At 48.7% G+C, this 26,021-nt stretch overlaps 1 protein-coding gene across 3 annotated transcripts; it reads left to right on the forward strand.

Moving 5' to 3' along the window:
* The first annotated feature begins 21 nt into the window (after positions 1 to 21).
* AP1G1 (adaptor related protein complex 1 subunit gamma 1) lies at positions 22 to 25,693 on the forward strand. Of its 3 annotated transcripts, none has more exons than XM_083625766.1 (23): positions 22 to 1,995; positions 9,286 to 9,489; positions 11,853 to 11,977; positions 12,584 to 12,725; positions 13,090 to 13,186; positions 14,432 to 14,508; positions 17,111 to 17,206; positions 17,387 to 17,467; positions 17,575 to 17,673; positions 17,978 to 18,033; positions 18,484 to 18,597; positions 19,426 to 19,566; positions 20,036 to 20,090; positions 21,052 to 21,174; positions 21,312 to 21,401; positions 21,506 to 21,633; positions 22,048 to 22,152; positions 22,698 to 22,839; positions 23,149 to 23,275; positions 23,424 to 23,513; positions 23,640 to 23,800; positions 24,140 to 24,238; positions 24,605 to 25,693. In XM_083625766.1, exons 2-23 carry the CDS (start codon positions 9,289 to 9,291, stop codon positions 24,704 to 24,706), a joined length of 2,451 nt encoding a protein of 816 aa, XP_083481892.1. In that variant the 5' UTR covers positions 22 to 1,995; positions 9,286 to 9,288; the 3' UTR covers positions 24,707 to 25,693. The 3 variants fall into 3 exon arrangements, with proteins under 3 accessions (XP_083481892.1, XP_083481890.1, XP_083481891.1); XM_083625764.1 differs by having other exon boundaries at positions 1,716 to 2,038; positions 9,288 to 9,489; XM_083625765.1 differs by lacking the exon at positions 22 to 1,995 and adding an exon at positions 2,175 to 2,825.
* Positions 25,694 to 26,021: the final 328 nt, after the last annotated feature.

The raw sequence follows: 26,021 nt of genomic DNA on the forward strand, positions 1-26,021 counted from the left end.
GTCGCGCCCCGGCATCCCCGCGAGCTCTACTCCGTCGAGCCATAACTGGTCTACCTGTAGGGTTGTTGTAAGGACTGCTGAGGTCTGGCTTGAGAAATAATAAGCGATGCTTGTGCACTTGAAGCGGTCTCTCCACTGTGTGGTGTGCGTCTTTATTAAGATGATGAAGCCGCCAGCCTCGTGCCTTTGCGGCAGGAAAACCGAAGCACCCCCACCGGGTTTGCTGGTATCAAACTGGGATTGGAAAGGAACGAGTAAGCTGGCGCTGCTTCTCGGCTGGCTATTCCAGGCCTTAAACCAGGAAGATGCGTAAATTATGGCCACAGTCAAATTCACGCTAAGCAAATCAAGGAAGGGGAAGCAGAGAGGAGAGACCTTTAATAGGAGCCTCACGCTATCCTGGCAAGGAACCGGTCTCTGTGTGGGTAGGCAGCCAGTAAGTGTTTCCAAAACCGCAAAGAGCCAGGCCGCTTCAGTCACAGACTCTGCACGGCACGAGTTCCTTTTACAAGGGCAACAATTCTCGAAGCACTTTCCAACCTTCAAGCATAAAAGTGGCCTTGGCCTTTTACTGGCCAGGACAGGAACAGCTTGCTGGTGCTATGTAGATGGGATGGGATAGAGCTGTCACTCGATGTTGAGTTGATTAATTATTTTTCCTTTGTGTCTGTGAGAAAGAGAGGAATGCTCTCAGTGGGGCTTCTGTCGCCCATCGATTTGCAACTAAAAAAAAAAAAGCCGCTGTCTGGCGAGATCCTAGGAAGAGCTCTGCTTGTCCGTTAGATCAAACTAAGTGGAGGAGGGAAGGGAAGGGCTGCATGTGCTTTTGCGTGCAGACTGGACCAGACTTAAACTCCTGGCAGGCACTTTCAGGTAGGCCAGAGTGAGGAATCCTGCCTAAAACTGTGAAAAGCTGTTGACCGCTAGTGTAAGCAATACTGAGCTAGGTGGACCAAGAGACTGACTCAATTTAAGACCGCTTCCTACAGTTTCCCCATCTGTTTCCCAGCGATTAGCCAGATGCCCTAATGGAAGGCAGAAGTAGTGCAAAAAGCCGCCGACGTTGACTATCGGAGATAACGATTGAAGTGACCAATATATATTCCGTGGCGAGGCTTTCTAGCCCCCAAACCTTAATACTAGCCGCGGAACTGTAGAGCCCTAAGAGAGGCCAGAGCTGAAATGGATGTATCGGCCACATTAGCGAAAACTGCTTCACGCAAATCAGAGGAGGTTGAGCCGGGAGGCTCTCCACGTTCAAACAAGGCGCTTGCCAGCAAGCTTCTTCGTCTCTCTGCGGCCTCAGAAACGGGACACTTGGAGCTCCGTGCAAAGCCTGCAGTCCTGTGTATGTCCAAAGCACTGGGATATATTTCCGAGTAAACTTGCTTAAGATTGAGCTTGCTAGGAAAGCACGTGCTCTGTACGGATTTGGCCCCGCTACTGTCAGGCTAGCCCCCGGCAATTCGCAATTGGCGAAGACGCTTCAGTCGCCCTGACAGCTGGTTTTTTCCTCGAAGGACGGGCAGGCGCTTCGCTTCTTGGGCTGTGGGCAAGTTCCGTATCCAGAACGGAACTTTAAAGTTCGCTAAAACGACCCGGCCGGACGCATGTCGTGAACACAGCCGCAGCGGTGACTAGGCAGGCGTCTGACGTCATCACTACCTGCCACGGCGCAGTCTCACCGCTAATCGTGTGACACCGCTACAGATACTTCCGCGGAGGAAACGAGTTCTGGGGCCAGTTACCGCGGTTCCAAGCGCCGAGCATTCTGTCTGGCCACGAAACGCGCCGGCCGGCGGCGACGGAGGACGCAGCAACGTTAATGAATGCAGCAGGCTATCGCCGCGCCGTGCTCTGAGAGAGGGCAGTCAGTGAGTCCCGGTCTCCAGATTCCTCCGCCTGCGGTATCGGTGCTGAGGCCGCGCCGCCGCCATTTTGGATGCCAGGCTCTAGCTACTGCCGCCGCCGCCTTCGCCGTAGGGATCCGGCCCGGTGAGTGCCGCGCGGGGAGAGAGGAGGGGCGCTGCCAGGCAGGGTAGGTATTGCTGCTGCTGCTTCTACTTCGGCAGTAGGATCCTAGGCCCGCCGCCGCTGCCCGGGGCAAGGCCCAGCCGCCGCCTCCCGCCCCGCCTCCCGGGACTGACTGAGCCTTGGCCGCCGAGGGCCCGGCCGCTTTCCAGTCGGTGGGTGGGTCGGCTGGCTAAGGGGAGAGGCGCCGGCTCCTAGAGCAAGAAGGGAGCGCGCTGCCGTGTTCCGCGAGGGTTGCTGCCGTCTGACTTGCCAGCTGGCTCGTGAGGCCTGGCGGGGCTGCTGCCCCTGCCGGAGCGGCCCTTCACCCTCCCGGGCAGGAGGTGGCTGTTTCTCCGTCCGCTTCCCTTCTCCGCGCCGCCGAGCAAAGGCCAGCCTAGGCGGTGCTCCTTAGCCCATGACTTCCCTCCCGCTATTCGAGGCGTTTTTCTCTTCGCCCGGCCAGTTCTGTCTCTGTTGTCGGCGGAAGTGCCTGTGGCCTCTTCTGTTATAGACGAGGAGAGTCTTCTCCGCGCGCCGCGCCGGAGTTCACCCCCGTACAGCTCGCCCGGGCTTCCGACGATCGGATCGGCTCCTATCCGAGGCCTGAAGAAAGAGACTCGCCTCGTCCCTTGACAGGCCTTGTGAGCAAGGGGCTTAGGAACACCTCGTCGGGGAGAGAGACTGAGAGTCACTCCCGATTACGGCAGGGTCGACACTAGGAAAAGGCTCAGGGCTGTTGGATGTGGATTCCAACGCTTTGCAAAGAATGCCTGTTCAGTGAGCGCTGGGGAAAGGAAAGGCCAAGACCACGGGTGGGTGCGGGGAAGTGAGAGGGCAGTCCAGCCAGCTGGCTCACCTGTCAACTTGACCTGAAGAAGCCATTGCAGTTCCCTTTTTTTGCCCTCCTGTCGAGAGGGAAATATTTGTTTATTTAACCAAAGTTTTATTCCATTTCATTGTAAGAATTTCTAAGGGTCTTACAAATGAGATAAGCTGCTTTCCTGCTGAGGTTAATGATTGTGAAGGAGTTATCTAGCAGTACTCTTGTAGATGAGTAACAGTTGGAAGAGGATTACTCAACATCCGCAGACCTTCTGAAACTTAACTTTATTTTAATATGGATATTCCTGCCCATATCCTTAGTTGCTTCAGCTTGATTGCCCAGTTTTCTGTCCCCTAGACTGGAACTCCTTGCAAGAAACCCTTTGTGACAATCTCTTTCTCTTCTCTTCAAACACTTCCTCAAAACACATTTTCACTTTGAAGCCTGTTGTTTAATGCCTTTGGTTTCACCTTCATTGTTGCAACATGGAGTATTTGCTCACATTTCTCCTTCATCTGCCATTTAAAATTTAGAAACTGTAAGCTCATATTGATGTGATTCTCTGCAAAGCATCATGTGGAATGATGGTGCTACCTTATAACTAATGATTAACAGAACCTGTCTGACAGAGGGCCTCTCTTTTATAAAATGTCTAACTAGTGTATGCTGAAAATCCTCTGTGTCTCTTGAAAGAAATTGTGACAATTGGGCAGAATTGTTACATTGACTAAGTTTGGTGTAGTTCAGAGATATATCATGAGATGGAAGATTTGCTTTTAAATAGTATTGCAGATGGAGTATGCTTGTCTTTTGTCTGAATACAGTGGTCTTTACCTTTGTTGAATTTCTGTTGGCTATGGGCAAGTGTCCAAAATTAGCCAGGTGCATTTTGCACCTGACTATTGACTACTCGCAACCATGAGTTATATTTTATCTGCACAATCAGAATGAATTTCAGGAACCAAAATGCTTTTACTGTGCAGCCTGAGCAGGAGCAACGTTAGTTAATTATTGTAGTTTCACTTCACTTACCCCACCCCACTGACCTTGTCACAGTTGTGAAGAACATTCCTAAGTTATGAATGGTCAGTGTCACCATTAAGAAAAAGATGTAGGAATAGGCCAATATGTATGTTGACTGTCCCTGCATCAAGTGACTTTTCTTCTTTAAGTTCTCAAAGTTCTTAACCTAGTTCAAGGTAGTCATCTGAACTAGCCAGGTGTTTCACTGATAATCAATCACAATTAGTCCATCATTTGAAAAATAAGACTTTAGAGCCATCTTACCCTGAAATGGCAACTAGATATTCCGTTTTGGTGACTAACCTTGGTTTAAGGAGCCCTTTGGCACCTAACTTACATATCATAGTTTCTAACACTGCTGTGAGCTTATTCTGGATGTTTTTGCATTGGTAGTACACTTTCTTTCCAGCAGTATGGTTGCACTGTCACTGTTTTTGTTAACAATGTCTGGCTGTTAATTCAGGGTGTACCTGCATTGAGGTGGTGAATTGCGTTCTGTGTCTCTCCTCCCAAACATAGTTAATAAACTTTACTTTGTGTGTTGGCTTGTATGTTGACCATCTTATGGCAGAGTTGGATTTTAGGAGTAGTTGCAGGTATTTTTGAACCAAAGACCTGTTTTTTGTTTTTTCTTCAGCTTGGGCATCTTCTGAGAGTTTTTTTGGGACCTGCAATCAGAAACTGTTTGTAATCTGAACAATGCTGTCTTGAGACCTCTTGCTGCCTGAGGTAGATCTCAAATTTCTGTTCTGTAGGGCTAACCCTGTACCATTCAAACAGCAGTACAGCCTCCGTCTAGCTTTGGTCACCTCCATTATGCTGCCTGAAGTGTGCTGCTTCATCCTGCTATGTATCAGGGCCCACCCTAATTGTGAAAGTTCCGTTAAGAGTGTTGCTACTTTGAAAGAGTTCTTATATTTGGTTTATCTTGTGACTCATACCTTGGAGTACCTGAAGAGAGGTGGGGTCAACTTTAGTATAGCAAGATGAGCTTTAGGACAGCCTTGCATGTAACAACTCACCTGGTAGTCATAGGCAACAAGAAATTCCATCCTGGTGAGTGAATGCCACATTAGACAGATAGCTATCAGAGCAGTTCTTACTAAACATCTGTTTACCAGAGATTATTTTTAAAATGTTATAGACTTAATAAAGGCGCTTGTGGTATGTTGGCTACTCTGGAAGGTTGTGATTCACTAAGAAGCTCTTCCAAAGCGTCTTAGTAGAAGTTAGATCATGAGTACTTCTGGATCCTAGAAGCAGCCTGAGAGCCTCCTTCTTAACTGGGAGCTTTGGATGGAAACTCAAGCTGGCTCATGAAACATGGAAGGAGCTGGCTCACTGTGGGTCGTGTGCTTGCTCTGATCCACCAGGATCCTCCTGTGTAATTATGGCAACAGCTTCCTTTCCTAAGGAATCCACACAGATTTGGCAGTAAGTGGGTTGGAAGGCACGAGATGGAACAAGACTCTCTAGCAAGCATGGGTCTACCCTGGTTAGCACTTGGGAAAAGGGAAATAATTCTGCTTCTCTGTCGCCAGAAGATCAGACCTGGAAGTCTGGTCAGTCTCCATTATCCTGCAACACCTGCAGTTTGTGCTGTGGTTTATTTTCCATAAACCACCTTGGATACTCTGTGGAGGGACATAAATCATCTAATAACATGCATGAAGGAATAATGGCATGGGGAAGGAATTCGGCTCAGTAGTGGAGCACCAGCTTTGCAAGTAGAAGGTGCCAAGGTCAATCTCCAGGTAGGGCTGGGAGAGACCCCCTACCTGAAAGCCTGGAGAACAACAGCTAGTCAGTGTGGACCGTTCTGAGCTTGATGGACCAGTGGTCTGACACAAACAGAAGGCAACTTACTATGTCCCTATGTTGGTGGCAAATGTAAATTGTGGAATGAAAGAATATATAACCGTAAATATTCCCTTAATGAGAAGCCTCCAGTTTGGAGACTGGTGGCTATAGAGAGCTCTGATGAGATCTCTCTGCCTGAACAGAGTCCTCTGCTTTCAACCAGCACATGGACCCATCTGTGAAGGGAGGCTGCAGACTTCTTGTCGACTTCATATTGTGTTGCGGGGGGGGGGGCAGTGTTAGAGGAGTGTCTTGGGAAGCATGTTTGTTCTCAGTAGCAGAAAGGGAGGCTTTTGAAGAAGGAGAATCATTTTTGCATGTTGATTTGGAAGCAAAGTCCAGAAATATAGTTAATAGAATGAGGTTGTTTGGATAAATGTAAACTCACCCAGTAAACAGGACCGGGATAGGGGAACTATTTCTGCTAGCAGGAATGAAAACAGCCATTTGATCCCAAGAATGGGCTTGAGAGCACATTATTAGAGTTCAAGAAAACTTGACCTAGAGTCAGTCCCTACCTGGATGGTTTGGAACTCCATGGAATCAGTTCATCTGTAGGTGACTGCCTGCTTGCTGCAGATGCTGCTGAAGGGAAGCCCTGCTCTGGGCTCCACCTATGGCATGTGGACATATGCGGTTAGGCTTTCTTGGTGATGGTAGAGGCTCCCTGGTTATGAGACTCTTCTCCATGGACTCAGCCGATGGCCTCCTTTTTCTCTTCAGGCAACAGGTCAGAACAGTATGGCTTGAGCCATGCATTTTTCAGATGTTTTTCCTCTGTGTGTGCCTTGGATTTTTATATTGCTACTGCATTAGAGTGAGTTGTGCTGTTTTATTGTTATTAGGATTTATGATGGTGGTTCAGTGGTTTGAACATTTTGTTTTGGGATGGAAAAGTGGGAAATCAATGTTAAAGGGGGAAAATTAATGCTGAAGTTTTTAAATAATAATAATGCCCCACCCATCCAGCTGGGTGCTTAAAAAAACATAAGATGTCAAGCATAAAAAAACTTCCTGATACAGGACTGTCTTCATAAGTGAAAGGTTCATCAGAGACCATGTCTTTCACCCAACTGCTGACTACAGTCTCCTTGACAGGTAGGACTGTTCAGCCTACCAAAGAGATGCAGTTCAGAATACCTTGGAAGATGGTGGCCATCCAGCTTCTGTTTTAAAACCTTCTGGGGCTGGTGTGTGTAGTAATAGGTGTCCTCCATCCATCTGCAAGAGGTTGTACTAGGATGATTTGTGAGGTCCCCTTCCAGCTCTGTAGCTAGCAGCAGCAGCATGACCTGAAAGGCATGTGTCCTTCTTTTGTTTCTCCTACTTGACAGCCACCTTCTTTTGAAGGTGGATGTGAGGAGGCCCTTACAAAATCAGCTTGGGAAACCAATGGGCTGGCACAAGTGGATTTCACAAGCAATAAGAGAGAACTTGCAGTGGTTTCTGTAGCTTGTTGAACATCTAACCACATTTTGTAGTTTTTATGAAATGCATCAGTCAAAAATGTAGGCATCTACAGATGCTGAGTGCTCAGTCTAGAGCTGCGTAGTTTAGAATTTCTGTCCGTTATTTATTGCACAACCCTTAACAAGTGTAATCTCTGAATGGATTGGTGTAGTCACAGTTTGAATGCTCAACTAAGAGAGCCACAGCCCACTGTAATGTGACTTGTACTGATGAAGCACCTTTAGAAGAGGCCTTGAGTTGGGCTACCTAGCTTCTTCCCACGGTTTTAAATAATAGCATAGACTTTCCCTGGGTTTCATCGTTTGGGCTCAGTGGCTACCTGTTGGGCCTGCAAGTGCATTTGGAATCAGCTCTGGGTTCGGTCACATGTGAGAAGCAGCAGCAGTGCTGGTGTCCATTGAATGTTGGGCTCAGTTTTTAGTCAACCACTGGGCTGGGAGTATACTGGAAGTAGTCTGCTTAAGGCTGTACTGGGAAAGTGGGGGAGGGGATGTCCCACCCTTCTGGAACTGTCCCACTCAGGCTCTGCTGTCCTTGCTTTGAAAAGGCCTGAGAAACAGCCATACTGAAGAGCCTGAAAGGGGCAGAGCTGTCTGGACGAAAAGGACTTGAATGAAACCCTGATTTGTATCAATCAGGTACTCAGGAGTAAGATGTCACTTCGGCATGAAAATTGTCTTCACAATGTTAATGACGCTTTCTTGCTCATGTTCAGCTGGGCTAATTGAAACTTAGATTTGCGTGTTTGACTGGTCTAAAAATGTGGTCACTCTGTAAGTATTATTACATCATGATGACAGTAAACTTAGATATGATTTACTGTGTATGAGATGTATTTACAGACACATGCATTTTATATTCCAAAGAACAATACAGTCGTACCTTGGTTCTCGAACAGAATCCGTTCCGGAAGTCCGTTTGACTTCCAAAAATGTTCAAAAACCAAGGTACAGCTTCTGATTGGCTGCAGGAGCTTCCTGCACTCAATTGGAAGCTGTGTAAGCCGCATTGGATGTTTGGCTTCCAAAAAAGTTTGTAAATTGGAACACTTCTGTATTTGCGGTGTTCGGGAGCCAAAACATTCGAGTCACAAAGCATTTGAGAACCAAGGTACAACTGTACAATATCATAATGACCATTCTCATTCATAAAAGTAATGTACGTATTAGTATTATGCAGTAGTGTATGCTGGGCCTTGAAAATAATACTTTTTCCTCCTAACTTGTGGATAATTTATTTCAGTTTGTTTGGCAGATAAACAGACCAGGGTAGCAGAGAGTGACCCATGCATTGGGGCCAAAGGCTGCTTTGAAATATAATGGGAGTTTCCTTTATTTGAAAAGCAAATCCAGAGTGAAGTAGAATATTTGGGTTTGAGCCAGAGGTGTTCCTGTGGTTTGCTAGATCCTGTAAATAAGCCTTCACCTTGGGGCCGGCAGATTCAGATTCTTCTATGGCTGCATAATTTGGTTTGCTTCAACCTCAGGTTTGTTTTCATAAGCAGGGCTTAATCCAAGGCTCAGGAAGGTTGTGCAGGGTCGCTGATTAATCTAGGACTTTTGCCTTATTTGGGGATGGCAGAAGGAGGGAGGAGGCTCCTATCTGTGCTAGTATGCAAATTTAGGCAGAAATTCCTGGTGATTAGGGACAGCCACAGGAAGAAAGAAACCTGCCATGAGAGGTGAGCTGTGTGTGTTGTAAAGAGCACATGCAGTCAGTTTATCACCAGCCTTAGTCTGCCACCCATTCCGCCATGCAGTAGTGGAGACAGAGCTGCAGCGAATACATCATTACATACCTTGGCAACAGAGCCATATCTCTTTCCTTACTACAGATATCTTAAGCCACTTGGCAGGGAAAACAGACTTTTTGAGGCTGAAGTATTCTGGAGTCCCAGCTGTGGCAGAGACGGCTGACTTGGGATAAACACCTTGGATTGAACCATAGCGAGTTCTGTCAGTATAACCAATGCCAGCTAGGAGACCCTACCAGCCTCTCTCTACAGTTTCTCATGGGGTACTGTTTTAAAGACTTAACTGCCGAGGTTTAATTCCCTGCTCACTATCTCTCCCTCCCCCCATTATCTTTTTTCTCAGAGGATGCCAGCCCCCATCAGACTCCGGGAGCTGATCCGGACCATCCGGACAGCACGGACCCAGGCAGAAGAAAGGGAGATGATCCAAAAAGAATGTGCTGCCATCCGATCGTCTTTCCGAGAAGAGGACAACACTTACCGCTGCCGGAATGTGGCCAAGTTGCTCTACATGCACATGTTGGGCTACCCTGCACACTTTGGACAGGTAGGCCCTCTTCTTTTCATCAGTAGTGGCAGCAGCCCTTTTGCAAATTCCTGGCTTTGGATGTTTAGTGGGAGGCTCATCATGCTGGCAAAGTGCCTTCAGAGTTGCAACCTGTAGGAAACTGCACAGTTGTCTTCCTCTTGCTGCGTATTACTAACTCAAGTTCTTCCTTGGGCTGGAAATCCTTTGTGGAAGAGAAATATTTTCATGTGCCTCACAGAAACCTAAGGAGGAGCATGTCACAATCCTCATGGTTTTATTCCATCATCTTACTTTAGCAAAGGATATATTTTGTGATCTTTAAAGTGCCCAAGCCATTCCTTAAATTTTCCCAAGAGCTGTTCTACTCTGTTTTGTCACCAGGGAGTTCATCTCATGGCATTTAATTTTGCTTTCTAAGTTGCTTGTAAATTGACTGGTGTGTGGTGTGATAGGTTCACAGGAAGACTTATGAGAGGTCTTAGTTTCCAGGTGCTGGTTCTGCATGTGATGAGCAGAAGTTTCATGATGGAGCTCTCCAGCCACAATGCATGGCTCTTTCATAGTGCATCAGCCCTCTGTTGGGAATTAAAACCAATGGGCCATTCAGTCCTCTGGGCTCTGTGCAAGGGCACAAGGCTAGGGGGACAAAGGTTGGCAAAGGGATAATGGGCAGCTCTTCTATGGGTAGGGAAGGTGTGACTGTGTTCTTGCTGCTGCCTTGCCATGTTTCTGGGCCATTCATTTGAGAACTGGAAAGGCAACCAGACCAGCAAAAGGCCCTTCCTGAGCCCAAGCTACCAAGTAAAAAGGCCTGAAAGAGTGGGCCGTGGGAAAAGAGTGGCTTGTTTCTCTTGCTCCAGCTGAAATGGGATATATTGGTGTCAAAGTTGCTCCTCCTCTGCTCAGCTAGCTCAAGGGAGCAGCTCACCCAGATCAGGTTACTGAACTGAGCTCTGCATGTAGGAAGCAGGCAGGCATTTGAACAGGCTGTGTACAGGTAGAAACCTTTCTCCTTTCCGTCCAAACCTGAAGTGCTGCTGCTGCTGTGCCTTGTCTTCCTGGCATACCATGATGGAGAGTTCGTTCAGAACACCAGGAAGGCCTAGGAGGTGGGCCACAAGCTCTTGGCATAATTGCCTCTTCTTCAGCAGATGTGTTTTTCTGCTAGACCTCATACAGGAGTTTCATAGAATTGTAGAGTTGGAAAGGACCCTGAGGATCATCTCGTCCAACTCCCTGCAGTGCAGGAATATGCAGCTATCCCATATGGAGATAGGAACTTGTGACCTTTGTGTTACTAGCACCATGCTCTAACCAACTGAGCTTATCAACCTAACCTGAAACTTTAGCCTAAGCTGGGTGCTGCGTGATTGGGAAATAAATGGATTTAGAAAGCAGAACGAACGGATTCTTTAAAAGCAGCTTTGCCATTGCTCTTCTGCAGTTGTAAAGACTGGACAGATCCTGTATAGATTCATGCTGTGGTGCTGAAGAGATTGTGAGTGAAGCATTATCCTGCCATCATTTCCCCACCAGCCTTAATGACAGGCAAACTTAGACCAGCACCAACATTCTTCCTACAGATAGCCCCAAGGCTAATTGGGACTTGCTTTTAGCAAGGATTTGCGAGCAAATTCAAGCCTTGATTTTAAATGACATTGAAATATTTCAGATCCTGTGAGGCATTTAGCTGCCACAGAAGGGCTCAGTTTTAGGATCCATTTCATTCTCATGGCTGAACCCATGTACTGAAGGGGATTTAAGTAATGGTGTGTCTGAGCATTGTAGTAACTGTGCTGAGCCCTGGCTGAACCCTCAGGTTTCATTACAGACTCAGTTGTCCACAGCTACAGTTCATTCTTTTCTTTCGACCTTTCTCATCTGGCATCCCTCACAACCCGAAGTCAAAAATTGTTGTCACCAGGTTTTTAACTCCCACCACTGACTTTCCTGTAGGAAAAGCAAGTGGGAATATCCTGGCTAAGGCACTGCTGGACAGAGGTGCCCTGAGCACCTCCACCCAGCACCTGCTGCCACCCCCACCCCCTGCAAGAAAGGCCACTTATTTGGTCACTGCTCAGGGTGCCTCCAGCCAGCAGCAGCCCCTGCCAAGGAAGCTTCATGCTGGTCTCTCCTCAGGGGAGTGCAGGAGAGCAGCTTGCCAGCATGGTGCTTAGAGGTGAGATGTGCTCGACACCTTGACAGTGAAGCAACCCAACAACTGTCAGTCTTCTTTCCAGCCTAAGAGTCATGGAGGGAGTTGGTAGTAAGGCTAATCAATCACCAGGGTGTGGTAGCACAGTTGCCATGGTGAGTGTGACAAAAATGTTGGAAGCATTGGGGAGAGTCACTCCCTCTGGCTTCTCTGCCCCCTCTTGCAGTTGGAGTGCCTCAAACTGATTGCCTCTCAGAAATTCACGGACAAACGCATTGGTTACCTTGGAGCCATGTTGCTGCTGGATGAGAGGCAGGACGTCCACCTTCTCATGACCAACTGCATCAAGAAGTAAGGCTTTTTTCATTTCTAGGGTGGGAAGAGAGAGCTATTCTGCAAAGGTGGACCTGCTGGCAGGGCTTGGAATATTCTTGTTGAGCCTTGAAGTTCAGCACACCTTAGTCATGCACCCTCCTCTGAGGATCGCAGCCAGAAAGTGGTGGTGGAGGTTTGGGAAGGCAGGTAATAAGCTGCTTGCCTTGTAGAGCTGAAGCTACCTTCTATGGGAGCAGTTAAGATGCACCACCATGCTGCAGATAGCTCTCATCCTTGTTGCTGTGTGTCTCTGGACCTGGATCTGTAGAGCTATGGAAGGCATCTGGGCAGGAGTATCTGTAATATGACTTCAGTAGACACTTAAGTCATTTTTTTCTGGTGTAGTAGAGATGCCACTGAACTTGTGGGGCATTTGACCACAGATGAGTTAGTGTGGTGGACACAGTTGCGTTGTCATTGACTGAGACAAGTGTTGGTTGTTCTTTGTTCCTTGGAAAGCATTCTAGCCCATTGCTATCCCCAGGGTTATCTGACACACTGTCAGCTTGAGGTCGACTGCTTTGTCTCTGGGAGTGCCTTATCTCAGCCATTCCTTGCATTGCTGCTTTCTCTCTCTTCCAGTGACCTTAATCACAGCACACAGTATGTGCAAGGCCTGGCACTCTGCACCCTGGGCTGCATGGGCTCCTCTGAAATGTGTCGTGACCTAGCTGGGGAGGTGGAGAAGCTCCTGAAAACCTCTAATTCTTACTTGAGGAAAAAGGTATTTATTTATTTATTTATTGGACAAAGGTACAACTTTAGGAGACCCCCTCCCCAAAAGGAGGGGGAGTCCTCTAGATCTGTTGAACTGTAAGCTCTTCCCTTTTCTTACATTAAGATTGTGGTTTGCTTCCTCTCAAATGTCAGCAGGAAGTTGCACTGCCCAGATCTTTGCAAGGAGTTTTTGACTGGACCTTGGCAGTGGGTGGTCTCTTTGTGCCCACAATTAAGACTTACCAGGACTAGAGTTAAAATGCAAATAAAGTACATAGTGTTTCTCTCTCGAGGGATCCCCTTTAGGGGTCTCTGTGTAGAGGGCTGCCTGCACATCTGCTGACCACTCCCCCCCCCCAATTCTTCCATAGGCAGCCCTGTGTGCTGTTCACGTCATCAGGAAGGTGCCTGAGCTCATGGAAATGTTCCTGCCAGCCACAAAGAACCTGCTGAATGAGAAGAATCATGGTAAGGCCTGCTGTGGCAAGGGAAGGCCAAGGCACTATGTATTTTTGGGGTGGACTAGAGAAATATGAGGACCTGAAGGGCTATGATAAGAAAGCTTAGGCAGTTTGGAATGGCATAGAAATCCTCATGTAGATAAATGCCATGTGCATCAAGGCCAGGAGCCAAGCATACTTTTTGTGTTTCTGTGCTCTGAAACTCAGTTCTGGTGGACTCATTGCTTGCTCCCTCCTTCCCTTAGAACAGTGGAAGCTACCTTGCACTGAGTTGGCCCATTGGGCCACCTATCTCAGGTGACTAACTGGCAGCTGGGTTTGGAACAGGGAGCTTTCCCAGTCCTACCTAATGGCGGCAGGGATTGAACCTGGGACACCTTTCCACTGAGGTGCTTTTGGTCAGGGGAGTGAAGGAAGCCAGATCCCATAACAGGGAGTGCAGTCAAGCTCAGGGAGGGAGGGGAGTGGGGTTAATGGAAGGAGACTCTTGACTGCTTGGTCAGAACAAAACCTCACCTATTCCAGTATCCTGTTCTCACAGTGGCCAGCCTGGTGCCACAAGCAGGACAAGGGCACAACATTGCATTCCTAGCAACTGGTATTTAGAGGCATAGCCCCTCTGAAGTAGTAACAGTATGCAGCCATCCTGGTTTGTATCTAGCAGTGGGCTTGCAAGCCTTATGGGCTTGGCCCTTTGAGGTATCTTGTGAGCTAGTGAGTTCCAGCCTGCTGCAGTGTGTGTTGTTGGCATGAAGGAGGCATTAACATGGGCAATGGGGAGAGCCGGCTTCAGCCTACTCTGCAGCATCTGCCTCACTTGTGTTTTGGCTGTGGGGTTGAAGGAGAGAGGCGTTTGAGGCTCCCTTTGCCACCAAGCTTTGCTCATGTTTCTACAGGCTACAGAGCTCAGTTCAGTGCTGCCTTTGGAGGGGTCTAAAGAGTTCCTTGCAGCTTATCCTTTTACCAGCCGTTTCTCATAGGGAAAAGTTAAAAGGCCTGGCTGCTTTGGCCTAGGATTGAAGTCTCTCAGCTTTTTCATCCACAACCACTTCTGGCTTCCATACAGAGGATTATCTTGTGTATAGAGAATCCTGGCCCAGAAGTGCTGAGGCTCAGAGGGCAGGTTGCTGGTTAGAAGCTGCCAAGCTGCTGCCTTAAAAGCTTGCAGTCTCTCATAGTCCATCTTCAACTGTGGCGAGTCCTTGGTGATGGCCATGTAAAGCATAGGCTCCTTCTTCTCTTTTCCTGGCAGGTGTTCTTCACACCTCTGTTGTCCTCCTTACGGAAATGTGTGAGAGAAGCCCAGACATGCTAACCCATTTTAGAAAGGTAAGTCCTTGTCGACTTGTCACCCTATTGCATGTGCCCCTCTGGGCAGAGTTTTGAGGCAGCTTGGCTCCTACCTTTGAGGGACTGACGTGGGTGTCAGTTTCCAGTCGCTGATGGGTTGGCCTTGCAGGAGAGAAGCATGTGTCCTTCCTTGGCAAAATATCCATTTGGTTGAATGGAAGCCCTGCACCTGGGAAGCCCCTGTGCTTATGCCAGGGTATGTCTTTTCTACCCTTCCTGTGGAACTGAGTGGCAGGGTGGTGCACTTGGGCCAGGCCACTCCAGCTGCTGCTCTTGCAGAGCACATTCTGTTTTCTCCATTTTATAAAGTGATACTACCTCAGCAATGATTTGACAGGAGGGAGACGAAAATTCCTCAAAACCCAGGGAGATCCTGAGCAAAGCAGGAGCCGCTGCTTCTCCAGCTGCTTAGCCATGGAGAGGGCCACCTCTGCTTGCCAGCCTGCCTCCCACTGTTGGGGCTGTGTGTGGAGAACTGTTGCCCAACACAGAAGGGACCTGGTCAGGGAGGTAGATGAAGCTGTCGGTCCAGCTGGGGAGAGTTGAGTGCAGTTGTGCTTCAGGTGTTGTTGTCCTGGTTACCCTTCCTGCCCTTTGTTTTGCCGCTGCTGCTGGTGGAGGTGGATGAGGTGGTTGATGTTGTGAGCTGTTGCTCCTCTCCCTAACGCCTGCTTCATCTCTTCTGTCCCTTTTGTCTGTTTGGAATCCTGCTGTGGTGGGTTAGAATGAAAAGGTAAGAGTCACTCACTTTTTCTTCCTCCCCTATGCCCCCCATGCATGCTTTCATTGGGCCTGTTGAGGTTTGTGCCAATCCATCGCTTACTGCACTAATACTGCAGCTTGACTAATTGTGTTTGTAGTTGAGTTTATTAATGCCCTGATTAAACCTAATACCTAAGGCAACCTTGGATATCTGTTACAGTCCTCTTGAAACTCAGGTGGTTCTGCTACAGTCTCCCTCTGCTACAGTTGGATGGACCTTTGAGGGATGTGAGGGGGGTTTGCATCTGTGCTGTTCATGGTGGGTGTTTTCCATTGGCTTGGTACAAGGCTTCTATAAGGTGTGGGATGGGTAGTAAGCAGAGAAGGTGGAAGAGTGAACCGCCCCTGTTCAGAGCAATTTGCCTTCATGCTATGGGCAGCTGTTGAAGGCAGAGATACTCCTCTTCCTTCCCTACTTGCTTCTGCTTGGCTGGAGACTGATCTCTACAGCTGTTTCTGCTCCCCCATGCTTGTCCCATCATCACTGGTTATGACTTGTGCATGGTTAGAGCAAAATAATGGTGGGTATGGGAAGCCTCAGTGACATGACTAAGCAGGGTTCCAAGCGATGAGATATTGCAATGAGATTGAGCAAGATCTCTGTCTTCCTAAAAGGTTGTCTAAAGCTTGTATATTTGGCCAGCTGCCATATCTTAGCAGAGTCTTTCATTTTACAAAGGCCCTTTCGCTCTCTGCCCCTCAACTTGAGGCACTGAGAAGGAAATCCTCTTTGGGGCTTTATCCTGTCTTGGCACCAAGTTAAAGTTGTTAACCAATTTAAAATTATTGGGTTGTAGCCAATGTTAGAGGAGACCCATTGAAATTAATTGACATGATTAAAGTAAGTCGGTTGATTTCAGTGCGTGGACCAAGAATAGGACTTGGATAAACAACCCATTTAGGTATAATGCATCCATTTAGCAGTTTTAAAATTATGCCCAAATATTTACAATTCTTACTAACGTGCTCAAAACAGCAAATGGTGCAGAAGTAGGGGGATAGGCTGAGAGTGAAATAGTGGAGGCCTCTGGTGGATTCAGAGTTGACCTGGGATTTTGTGTCAGGCTTGGTTGCTTCATCCAAACAGAGCCTCTCCCCTCGGGGAACCACATCAGCACTCTAAGCTTGGAAACTTCCCTCTTATTCCTGCCACGCCCACATGCCTCTTTGCGGCCACATAAGTGAGCACCAAGAGCAGGGGGATCTCTGTGCTGGTGTGCTTTCTACTAACCACAGAAGGTTAGTAGGGATGTAAAAGGAGACAGGCAAGGGAAAGAACCTACAGGGTTCTGGAAGTTGTATGGTTGACTGTTAGAGCCTGGCTGTAAGTGGATCAGGACAAAGAGGAACTATATAGTTTCATCTTCCTGTTTTCCTCAATGATCAACCAGATACCCCACTGGGAATCCCACACATAAGCATGTGATAGGCAGCAGCCCTCTCTCCCATTCATATTCTGCAGCAGCAGGTATTCAGAGGCACACTATATCTGATACTGGAGGCAGCTTCAGCCAGTGGGAGCCAGGTCAAAGCCATTTGCTTCCTGTTAGTAGTTTGAGGCATCAGTTGCCCACCAGACTACTCATATGTATATTGCAGCATGGCTGTGTAGGGCCAGCAGGCTTATTTGGCTCTGTGCTGTGGAAAGGTCAGTGAGGTTGGGCTGGGCAGCAATGAAAGCCCCTTCAGCTCTCACCTGCAGATGGTGAATCTAATACCCTTTTTTCCTGTGAGAGACTCCTCCTTGGACCCCTTCTTCATGTCAGGTACAACAGCAGGGCTGTAGATCAGGTGGCTGATGGCTCTTTGTCCTCTGCAGCTTGTGCCCCAGCTAGTCCGTATCCTGAAGAACCTCATCATGTCTGGTTATTCCCCCGAGCATGATGTTTCTGGAATCAGCGACCCCTTCCTGCAGGTAAGGGCTTTGGGGCCAGGCACGTGCTGGGCAGGGAGAGGAGTGAATGTTGGCCAGGGAATGGAGCCCCCCCCCCAGCCTCCTCCCTCAAGTATGAAGAGGATCCTGCAGTGACTGACTTCAAGACCCAGAGCCTTCTGGGTCCATTGTAGCTCAAAAGGAGAACTTTGTCCTTTTCAGGTGCGAATCCTACGATTGCTGAGAATTCTAGGCCGAAATGATGATGACTCAAGTGAAGCTATGAATGACATCCTTGCCCAGGTGAGGTGTGCAGCCTGCCAAATCATTGTTGGGAGGCGGAAGGGAAGGTGGTACATTGGTCTCGAGGGAGGAAGCTAGAAAGTGAGATTGTCTGTCTTGTGTTCCAGGTGGCCACGAATACTGAAACGAGTAAAAATGTGGGAAATGCCATTCTTTACGAAACCGTCTTAACTATCATGGACATCAAGTCTGAGAGTGGCCTGCGAGTACGTAATCTTGGATTTGTGGGATCCTAGGAGAGACACTGAGCAAAACAAAGCTTTGTGGCCCATCACAGTTTCTCCAGCCATAGCCAAGCGTTCCCATGGGGGCTGACCTCTAAATGATGTTTGAGTCAGATGAAAGCAGCTCAGGGCTCTTGCATGGAAGCAGACCAGCTGACAAGGAAGAACCTGGGTCACTGAGGTTGCTCATAGATCCAATCACTTTTGGGAGTTTTTTGGCTGGAGAGTGAAAAGTATCAACAAGTAGATGTTCCTGACCCATGTCTCTTTGCTTGTCTCTTTCTAGGTGTTGGCCATTAACATCTTAGGCCGATTCTTGCTCAATAATGACAAAAATATCAGGTAGGTCAGAGTACAGGTCCAGGATGGAAAACATGTTCTGGTTGGAGCAGGCACAGCTTTCTCCAGGTCTCTTGTGGCAATATTGGTTGTTTTTGAGGCGTGGCCAGGGCAGCCGTTGCAGGTGCTTTCTACTGCCTGGGTCTGTACTGCCGCAACCATATGCACCATGTGAAATTCTGGGCTCTTTTTTCCACACCCTATTGGTATAGCAGTCTACCTGGCTAGAATTGGTTCTGAGATAAATCCATTTTCACTTCCCAGGTGCTCTGATACAGATGGGAGGGTTAGAATCCATTGCCTGGAGGTTTGCATTGGCTGCCCTTTGCATGTCACTCAACCTGCTTGCTCCATCTCCCTTGGCTGCCTGGCTGTGCTGTCTTCAAAAGCCTTCTAGTGTGTTGTGACACAGAACAGCTGCCATAGTCTAAAGCAACAGGTCTCTTTTTTCAGATATGTAGCTTTAACATCCTTGTTGAAGACTGTGCAGACTGACCACAATGCTGTACAGCGGCACAGAAGCACCATTGTGGACTGCCTAAAAGATCTGGACGTCTCCATCAAACGGTGAGTCAGATTGGTATGCTAGGACTGTGGGTCCAGGTGGCCCAACCATCTAGGATTCATTCTCTGTCACCCCTCACCTGTCTCCTCTGCCCGCCACTGTGAGCCAGAAGCTACTCATGAGGCATTGTTGTTTAAAGCATGGTCCCTTTTCCCACAGGGAACACCCTTATGACTGTCCAAGTTCGTAACCATCACTACTTCTTGTGGGAGTAAATATCATCATTTAAGTATACACTGTGTGAAGTTCTTCCTTTTGTCTATCCTGAATCATCTAACCTTCAGTTTCATTGGATAACCCAATTTGGTTCTAGCTTGAGAGAAGGAGAAAAAATACTGCCCTGTCCACTTTCTCCACACCATGCATCTTTTTATATAGCTCGTGTCATCTTGCTGTCATCCCTAATACTTATTCTCGCCTAAAGTAACCTACTTTCTAGCTTTAAAGGGTTTGGGTCTGCAACCAAGAAGCTTGCTTCTCCTTGCAAACTCCTGCTCTGTCTTACTACTTGTTTTTGAACTTGGCCACCCCTTAGGTTTCATACTGGGACCCTGGAGTGATGAGAGGTGGGAGCCTTCTGGCTTGGCTAGTGCTGTTGTAGGATGAAGCCTAAGAGTGATCCATCAACAGAGCGCCTGGCGCAATGATGACACTCAAGCAGCTGACAAAGCACGTTTGTGGCCTCTGGAAAGCTCCTTGGGGTGATCGGGAGACTTGTCTGTATAGGGGCTGCAAATGTGTAGGCTCTTGGTGGTGCTCAGGCCCAGGTCAGCAGAGCTGCATCCCTTCCTCTCCCCTTCCTCTGAATCCCTTCTTCTCCCCTTCTCCAGACGGGCGATGGAGCTCAGCTTTGCTCTCGTGAATGGGAACAACATCCGGGGAATGATGAAGGAACTACTGTATTTCCTGGATTCCTGTGAGCCAGAGTTCAAGGCGGACTGTGCCTCGGGAATATTTCTTGCAGCAGAGAAGTAAGAAATCCAAATAATTTGTGTTTGTTTCATCATTTGTGGCCCTCTTCCTCTCCTGCTACCCCCCCCCCCCACTACTCTGCAGTCACAACTGCGGGAGGCCACAGATCACTCCCTCTTACTGCTCACAGCTACAGCTGGGGAGGAGCATTTTCAGGCTGGACCCATCCCTGCCAATGCTGGTCCTTATGGTAATGTTACCTGGATACCATCACCCTGTAATCCAAATGGTGGTAGTGGTCCTGCCACTTGCTCCTGGTGGAATGCAGGGATTTAGCTTCATCCTCTCTCCTGTGCAGTCAAGCACATTGCATCTTAGGAGTAAATTTATGCAGGTGTAGCCAAAGCAAGTCTGGCTACGCAGTTGACTAATCCTTGTCTGGAAAACCAAAACTGCCTTACATTTGGGAACTGAAGGAGCATTTGGAGAAGGAATGTCCTCACAGTTTTGCATCTACTCCTTTTTCAGATACGCTCCTTCTAAGCGCTGGCACATAGACACAATCATGCGAGTCTTGACAACGGTGAGTGCTGACCCTGTCTGTTACTCCTGTATCCCCAAACAGATGTTCTGAGCCTTAGGGTCTGTCATTTCTCTATGTCCAAGAGCCACCAGTGGACTTTCCCAGGGGTTCTTGTTTGGTGGGGACAGAGGGATTTTTACATAGTTCTGTAACTCTTGAGGACTGACTGCTGTAATGTATTTTGCACGGGGGCTGCCTCTGAAAATGATGTGGGAGCTTACACTACAAGTGCAGGCTCCTGCTGCTGTTGACTTAATGAATGAAGGACGAGGCTGCATTAGTTCTAGGGGCTGCCAGAGTTCTTCTGGGCCCAATTCGTGGTGCTGGTGATTCAGGTTAAGATCACCCTTTAAAGCAATGGCAGCCCAGGACCAGCCTCTATAAAGACTGTCTTCTGATCAAACCTTGCTCTATTGATCCTTGACACATGAGGGAAAGACATTGACAGCCAGGAGTGGGGGTTTTCCACCAATTCCTTCTGGCCTGATTGCCAGAGGGAAGTCAAGAGTAGCTCATCCCCACTTAGGGCTTGCCAAAGACTTGCAAGAGTTGTAGCTCTTGGAACCTGGTTCGATGGGGGGGGATTGCTTGCCAAATACGCAATGGTGGTGCAGTTAATTGTAGCTTTAAATCTTACTGCATTTTTATGTAAGCCATCTTTACCCCAAGAAAAGTGGTATATAAAAATCATTGACTACAGCAGTGTTTAGAAATCTGCTTTTGAGTACCACTCCCTGGCTTTCTTGGATGATGATGATGATGATGATGATGATGATAAATAATAATATTTTTTATATTATTATTATTAGTAGTAGTAGTAGTATTGTTATTATTAATTTATTATACCCCACTCATCTGGCTGGGTTACCCCAGTCACTCTGGGCAGCTCCTGACAGAATTAAAAGCACAATAAAATATCAAATGGATGGCTTGTAAACCTCTCTCTGGGTCCTCTTTCCAGGCAGGGAGTTACGTTCGTGACGATGCTGTACCCAACCTTATCCAGCTAATCACCAACAGCATGGAGATGCATGCTTACACTGTGCAGAGACTCTACAAAGCCATCATGGGTGACTATTCCCAAGTAAGTCCCCTGAGTGATGCTGGTGGTGGGTTGGGTTGCAGGGGAGAGGGAGGGGAGGCATTGTGTTAATGAACCTCTGTTACTTTGGGTAAGAAGATGGCATTGCTGAGTTCACCTGTCCTCCTTCTCCTTGGTAGCAGCCCATGGTGCAGGTAGCTTCCTGGTGTATAGGAGAATATGGAGACCTCTTGGTGTCTGGTCAATGTGAGGAGGAGGAGCCAATCCAGGTAGGCCTACTGAAAGGGATAAAGATTTTACTTGGCCTCTGGTGAAGTTTTCTCCCATCTGGCTCATGGCCAGCCTTCTTACCTCTGCCTTTTGGCTTGCTCAGGTCACGGAGGATGAAGTCCTTGATGTATTGGAAAGTGTCCTAGTCTCCAACATGTCTGTGTCTGTCACACGAGGCTATGCCCTCACTGCCATCATGAAGCTGTCCACTCGGTTCACTTGCACTGTCAAGTGAGTATTTTCAGGGGGGGGGGCTCTGCCTACGCTGCTTGATCTTTATTGCAGTCCTTGAAATAATCAGGAGATACTGGATCCCATTGCTTGCTGCTGTGCAAGCTTCATGAACCCTTATTTTGTGGATCTTAACCAGCACCCCCAACCCCCCCCAACCACGTGCATATTTCCCTGTTTCCTCATCCTGAAAAGGAAGTGCCTGGTGGAGGGGTCCAGCTGTACTTCTGTGTTACAGAGGCCAGGCATTGCCACTAGTCCAAGGAGACATAGTTGATTCCCAAGGACCCCAAAGGCTGGGCCAATACTCACACAGCTGCTACAGTTGCAGAGCTGGTAGAAGTACTTGCTCCCTCCTAAGCTGCAGCCCCTGCCCTGCTGCCACTTGTCACCATTTCTTTCCTACATCTCTAGCCGCATTAAGAAAGTGGTGTCCATATACGGCAGCAGCATTGATGTGGAGCTCCAGCAGAGGGCAGTGGAGTACAATGCCTTGTTCAAGAAGTACGATCACATGAGGTGAGTGTTAGAGGACACTGCTGTCCCCATGCCTTTTGACCTTCAGCCTGGTGGGTTGGAAACCTGCAGGGTTGCAATAGTATCAGTATCACCACCTTACAAACATATGGTGGTAAATTAAGAAGTGGGCCCCACACCTGAAGAAGGTGAAGACCTCTTGGTGTCTGGTCAGTGTGAGGAGGAGGAGACCTCTGCCTGGCTTGACACCTGTTGGTGAACATTTCACAAGACCTTCCAAGGAACAGTGCTGATTGCAACGAACCATTTCGAGTACGTGACCTCTATAGGCCTCAAACCATTAGCCCCATAGAAGAGACAGTGTAGAGATTCTTACATTGGTTCATGAGACTGGGGGAAGCTACTGGTTGCCTCAGCTGGACCTATTTGCATAGCAAAAATAGAGGACTTGAACTGACTAAAAATAGATTGCCTCTGACATTGACTGGTTGGGAGCTCACCCCCTCTCTACACCAGATCTGAGGAGTAACTCCAGTTCCTCCTAGCCTGTGAGTTGCCCAGGAGATAACAGCCTTGCCACTTTGCAGGTCAGCCCTGCTTGAGAGAATGCCAGTTATGGAGAAACTGACCACCAATGGCCCCACAGATGTCACTCAACCCAATGGGGAGGCAGAGCCAACAGTCCTGGAGACCAAACCTCCCCCTTCTGGCCTCCAGCCCACCAGCCAGGTAAGAGAAGGTGCTTCCAGTGCAACACTCAAGATAGCTATTCCTCCCTCCCTTCCTGCAAACAAGAGAGCCACATCTCATGGGGTTGCTGCTTTCTTAGACAGCATCAAAAACTCCTTTGGGAACTGTTGCTTTGCAGCCCACGGCTGGATGCAGGAGCAATTGCGGAGCCCCCACAGGAACAGGAGGCAGCTTTCTCTGCTGGCCCCCTCCAGCCTTCAGAAGCTAATGTTGCTCAGGGAGGTTTTGAGACTAGATGGCTTCCTTGGCTAAGTGCCTTTAACAGTCTGATTTGGTGTTTCCTACCAGGCAAACGACTTGCTGGACCTGTTGGGAGGTAACGACATCACTCCCATCATTTCAACAGCCCCTCCAAATAAACCAGCTTCTGCTGGTGGGGAGCTGCTGGATCTCCTGGGGGATCTCAACCCAACAGGTGAGGTGCTGGACATGTGGAAGTGAGATTCAAGGGTGCGGGGAAGAAACTGGGCAAGATTTCTTACTTGTTGGAGGCACTGGCGCTGGTCCTTGCCTTGAAGAACTTCAGGCTAACCCTGCCCTTTCTTTCATAACTGCTCCTGTAGGACCTCCAGCTCCTGCCCCACAGATATCGCAACCCCCATTTCTGTTGGACGGACTTTCTTCGCAACCCATCTTCAATGACATAACTGCTGGTAGGACTGTAGAACCTCGCTGTTTGAGCAGCGGCTGAGGTGGGCGGGGAATTGTACTATAGACTTTGTAAGGGCCAGTTGGAGAGGGCAACTTCCAGGACTCTGACCAATACTGCATCTCCACAGGCATTCCCCCAATCACGGCCTACAACAAAAATGGATTGAAGATTGACTTTGCCTTTGAACGCTCAAACACCAACCCCAGCGTCACCGTGATCACAATACAGGCCTCCAATAGCACCGAGCTGGACATGACAGACTTTGTTTTCCAGGCTGCGGTACCAAAGGTGAGGCTGGTATTTGGGGCAGGAGCATCTGCTTTGGTGGCCTCCTAGCTGCAGTGGGACAGACAGTGTTTCCAGGCAGACTTCCAAGCTCCTGTGGCTGGCTTGGCTCCAAAACTGTAGATGGACCCTTAGGACCAGCCCTTTGCCTTTGATATAGTCATAAGTGTCTTGCTGTGGCAGGAAAAAGGAGCACATTCTGATGAGAGGCAGGTGCTGTGCATCATTTTTCACTGTACTTGGAGCTTTGGGCCTGCTGTCTCCTGAAGCAGCAGCAGTAGTTGCAGCAGAAAAACCAGGTGAAAGTGTGCCCCCTTCTTCCTTTTGTTTGCCTCCCTCCAGACATTCCAGTTGCAGCTCCTGTCTCCCAGTAGCAGCGTCATCCCAGCATTTAACACAGGGACCATCACACAAGTCATTAAAGTCCTGAACCCCCAGAAGGTGAGCAAATGAGCAAGTGAGTTACCTACTGCCATGTTCAGCATGGAGGCTGAAGGAGCAGCTGGGCTGGGAATGGTGCCCAGCCTCTGAGTGCTTGATGGTACAGGTCATACATTGGTTCTGAAGGCCTCTAGTTGTGGCTGTTCTGTTCGGTGGGTGGGGGTGGCATTGAACCTTCAGGGGCAGAATCTTAACAGCTGTGTGGTGCTTTTAGCTTCATAGTCCTGCTGGATGAACTCTGTGCCTTTTGGCACCCATTTAACTGAACGAAATTGAGGTGGTTCCACTGCAGCTTCTGCAAGAGTGGTCCCCTCACCCCTCCTGCCCAGATCTTCTTCACCTCTCCTTGTTTCATCCCGTTTGTAGCAACAGCTCCGCATGCGGATCAAGCTGACATATAATCACAAGGGCTCAGCAATGCAGGACCTGGCAGAAGTCAACAACTTCCCCACTCAGTCCTGGCAGTGAGCTCTGGCCCCACCCTCCTCACCCCACCTGGTTGGCCGAAGGAACGCTGGGCAGAGCGCTGTGACTCCAGAAATCCCCCCACTTGCACCATGGCCAGGGGAGCTGACGAGAGCAGCGGCTGCTGCAGAGCAGGAGGACTGGCCTTGCTCACCTTGATGAAGCATATCTCTTAAGACACTTGCTGGCTCGCTCTCTCTTCTCTCCTCTCCTGGCTGCTGAGCCACACTTGCCACAGAAGCCACGTTCCCCTTGTTTTGGAAGGGGGGGAGGGGAGGTGCACTGTGGCATGTGCGACTGTTTCTCCCCACCTGCCATCTTCTCTCCTCCGGTGGGCGTGGGCGAGTGAGTGAAGCGAGTTTTGTTTCGGCTCCTTGCTAGCCGGGTTACCACCTTCAGGCACTTTTCATCCAGAGTTCATGTTGGAAATGTATTCCAAGGATGCTGGTGACCCTTTCTGCTTGGAGTTCCCTGACGTGGGGGGCCTTTTCTACGCTTGACTGCACACCCCGAGGGCAGTGGCTTGAGTCTGAGAAGGGGATGGATAGGTGGACCTGCTGTTCTGGACAGAAGCTCTGCTTTGGAGGATTCAGTGGTGGAGGCAGCAACGTCAAGCCCTCTTTGGCCAGTGCCTCCCTCTCAGAAAGCATCATGATGGACGAGACTGGCTGCTCCTTCCAGCAAGTCGCTCTTCAGCGTGCCCCCACCCCAAATCTTGGAACTCCTCTTGTCTGATCCTTGGCTGTCAGCTGTGGTAGGTGGGTAGAAAGGAAATGTGTGTTGCTTAAAGATGGAAAGGGGGGGCACCATTTGCCTGCAGAAAGACTCATCTCAAGACTCCACTGCAAAGCTGCTTTCCCACCTCAGCCCTTTTCATTTCCTGAGTCTGTCAGAATCCTGGATTCCATTTGAATTCGTTCTCCTCCTGGGACGTTTGTGTTGTATCTGTAATATTGGCACTGAAAATAAAGACCATGCGGTTTAATGAGACCTTTCCTGCTTTTAGTAGCTGGTTTTGCAGCTCCTTGCATAGATGTTGAGCAGAGGACATTCCTGTTTTTGAAGGCCAAGATTCCAAAGTATGACAACTCCCTAAGAGAGATGTTTTCAGGGCAGAAGTCAGTGGGTTAGGGGGGCATGTGTAGGATTCCAGGAGCAGCAAAGAACGGGGAAACACTTTAGAGTTCCCATCTATGATTGGCTAAAGTTCCTAAAGCTCATTGCCAGCCTGTTTGCCTTACAGAAACAGAAGGTGTGTCTGCACCCGCTGTTGGGTTGCGTGATGGGAGAGGGGGAGCCAGGCAGAAGCACTTCAAGA

Source organism: Podarcis filfolensis (assembly GCF_964270895.1).
Source record: "Podarcis filfolensis genome assembly, chromosome: 8".
NCBI lineage: Eukaryota > Metazoa > Chordata > Lepidosauria > Squamata > Lacertidae > Podarcis > Podarcis filfolensis.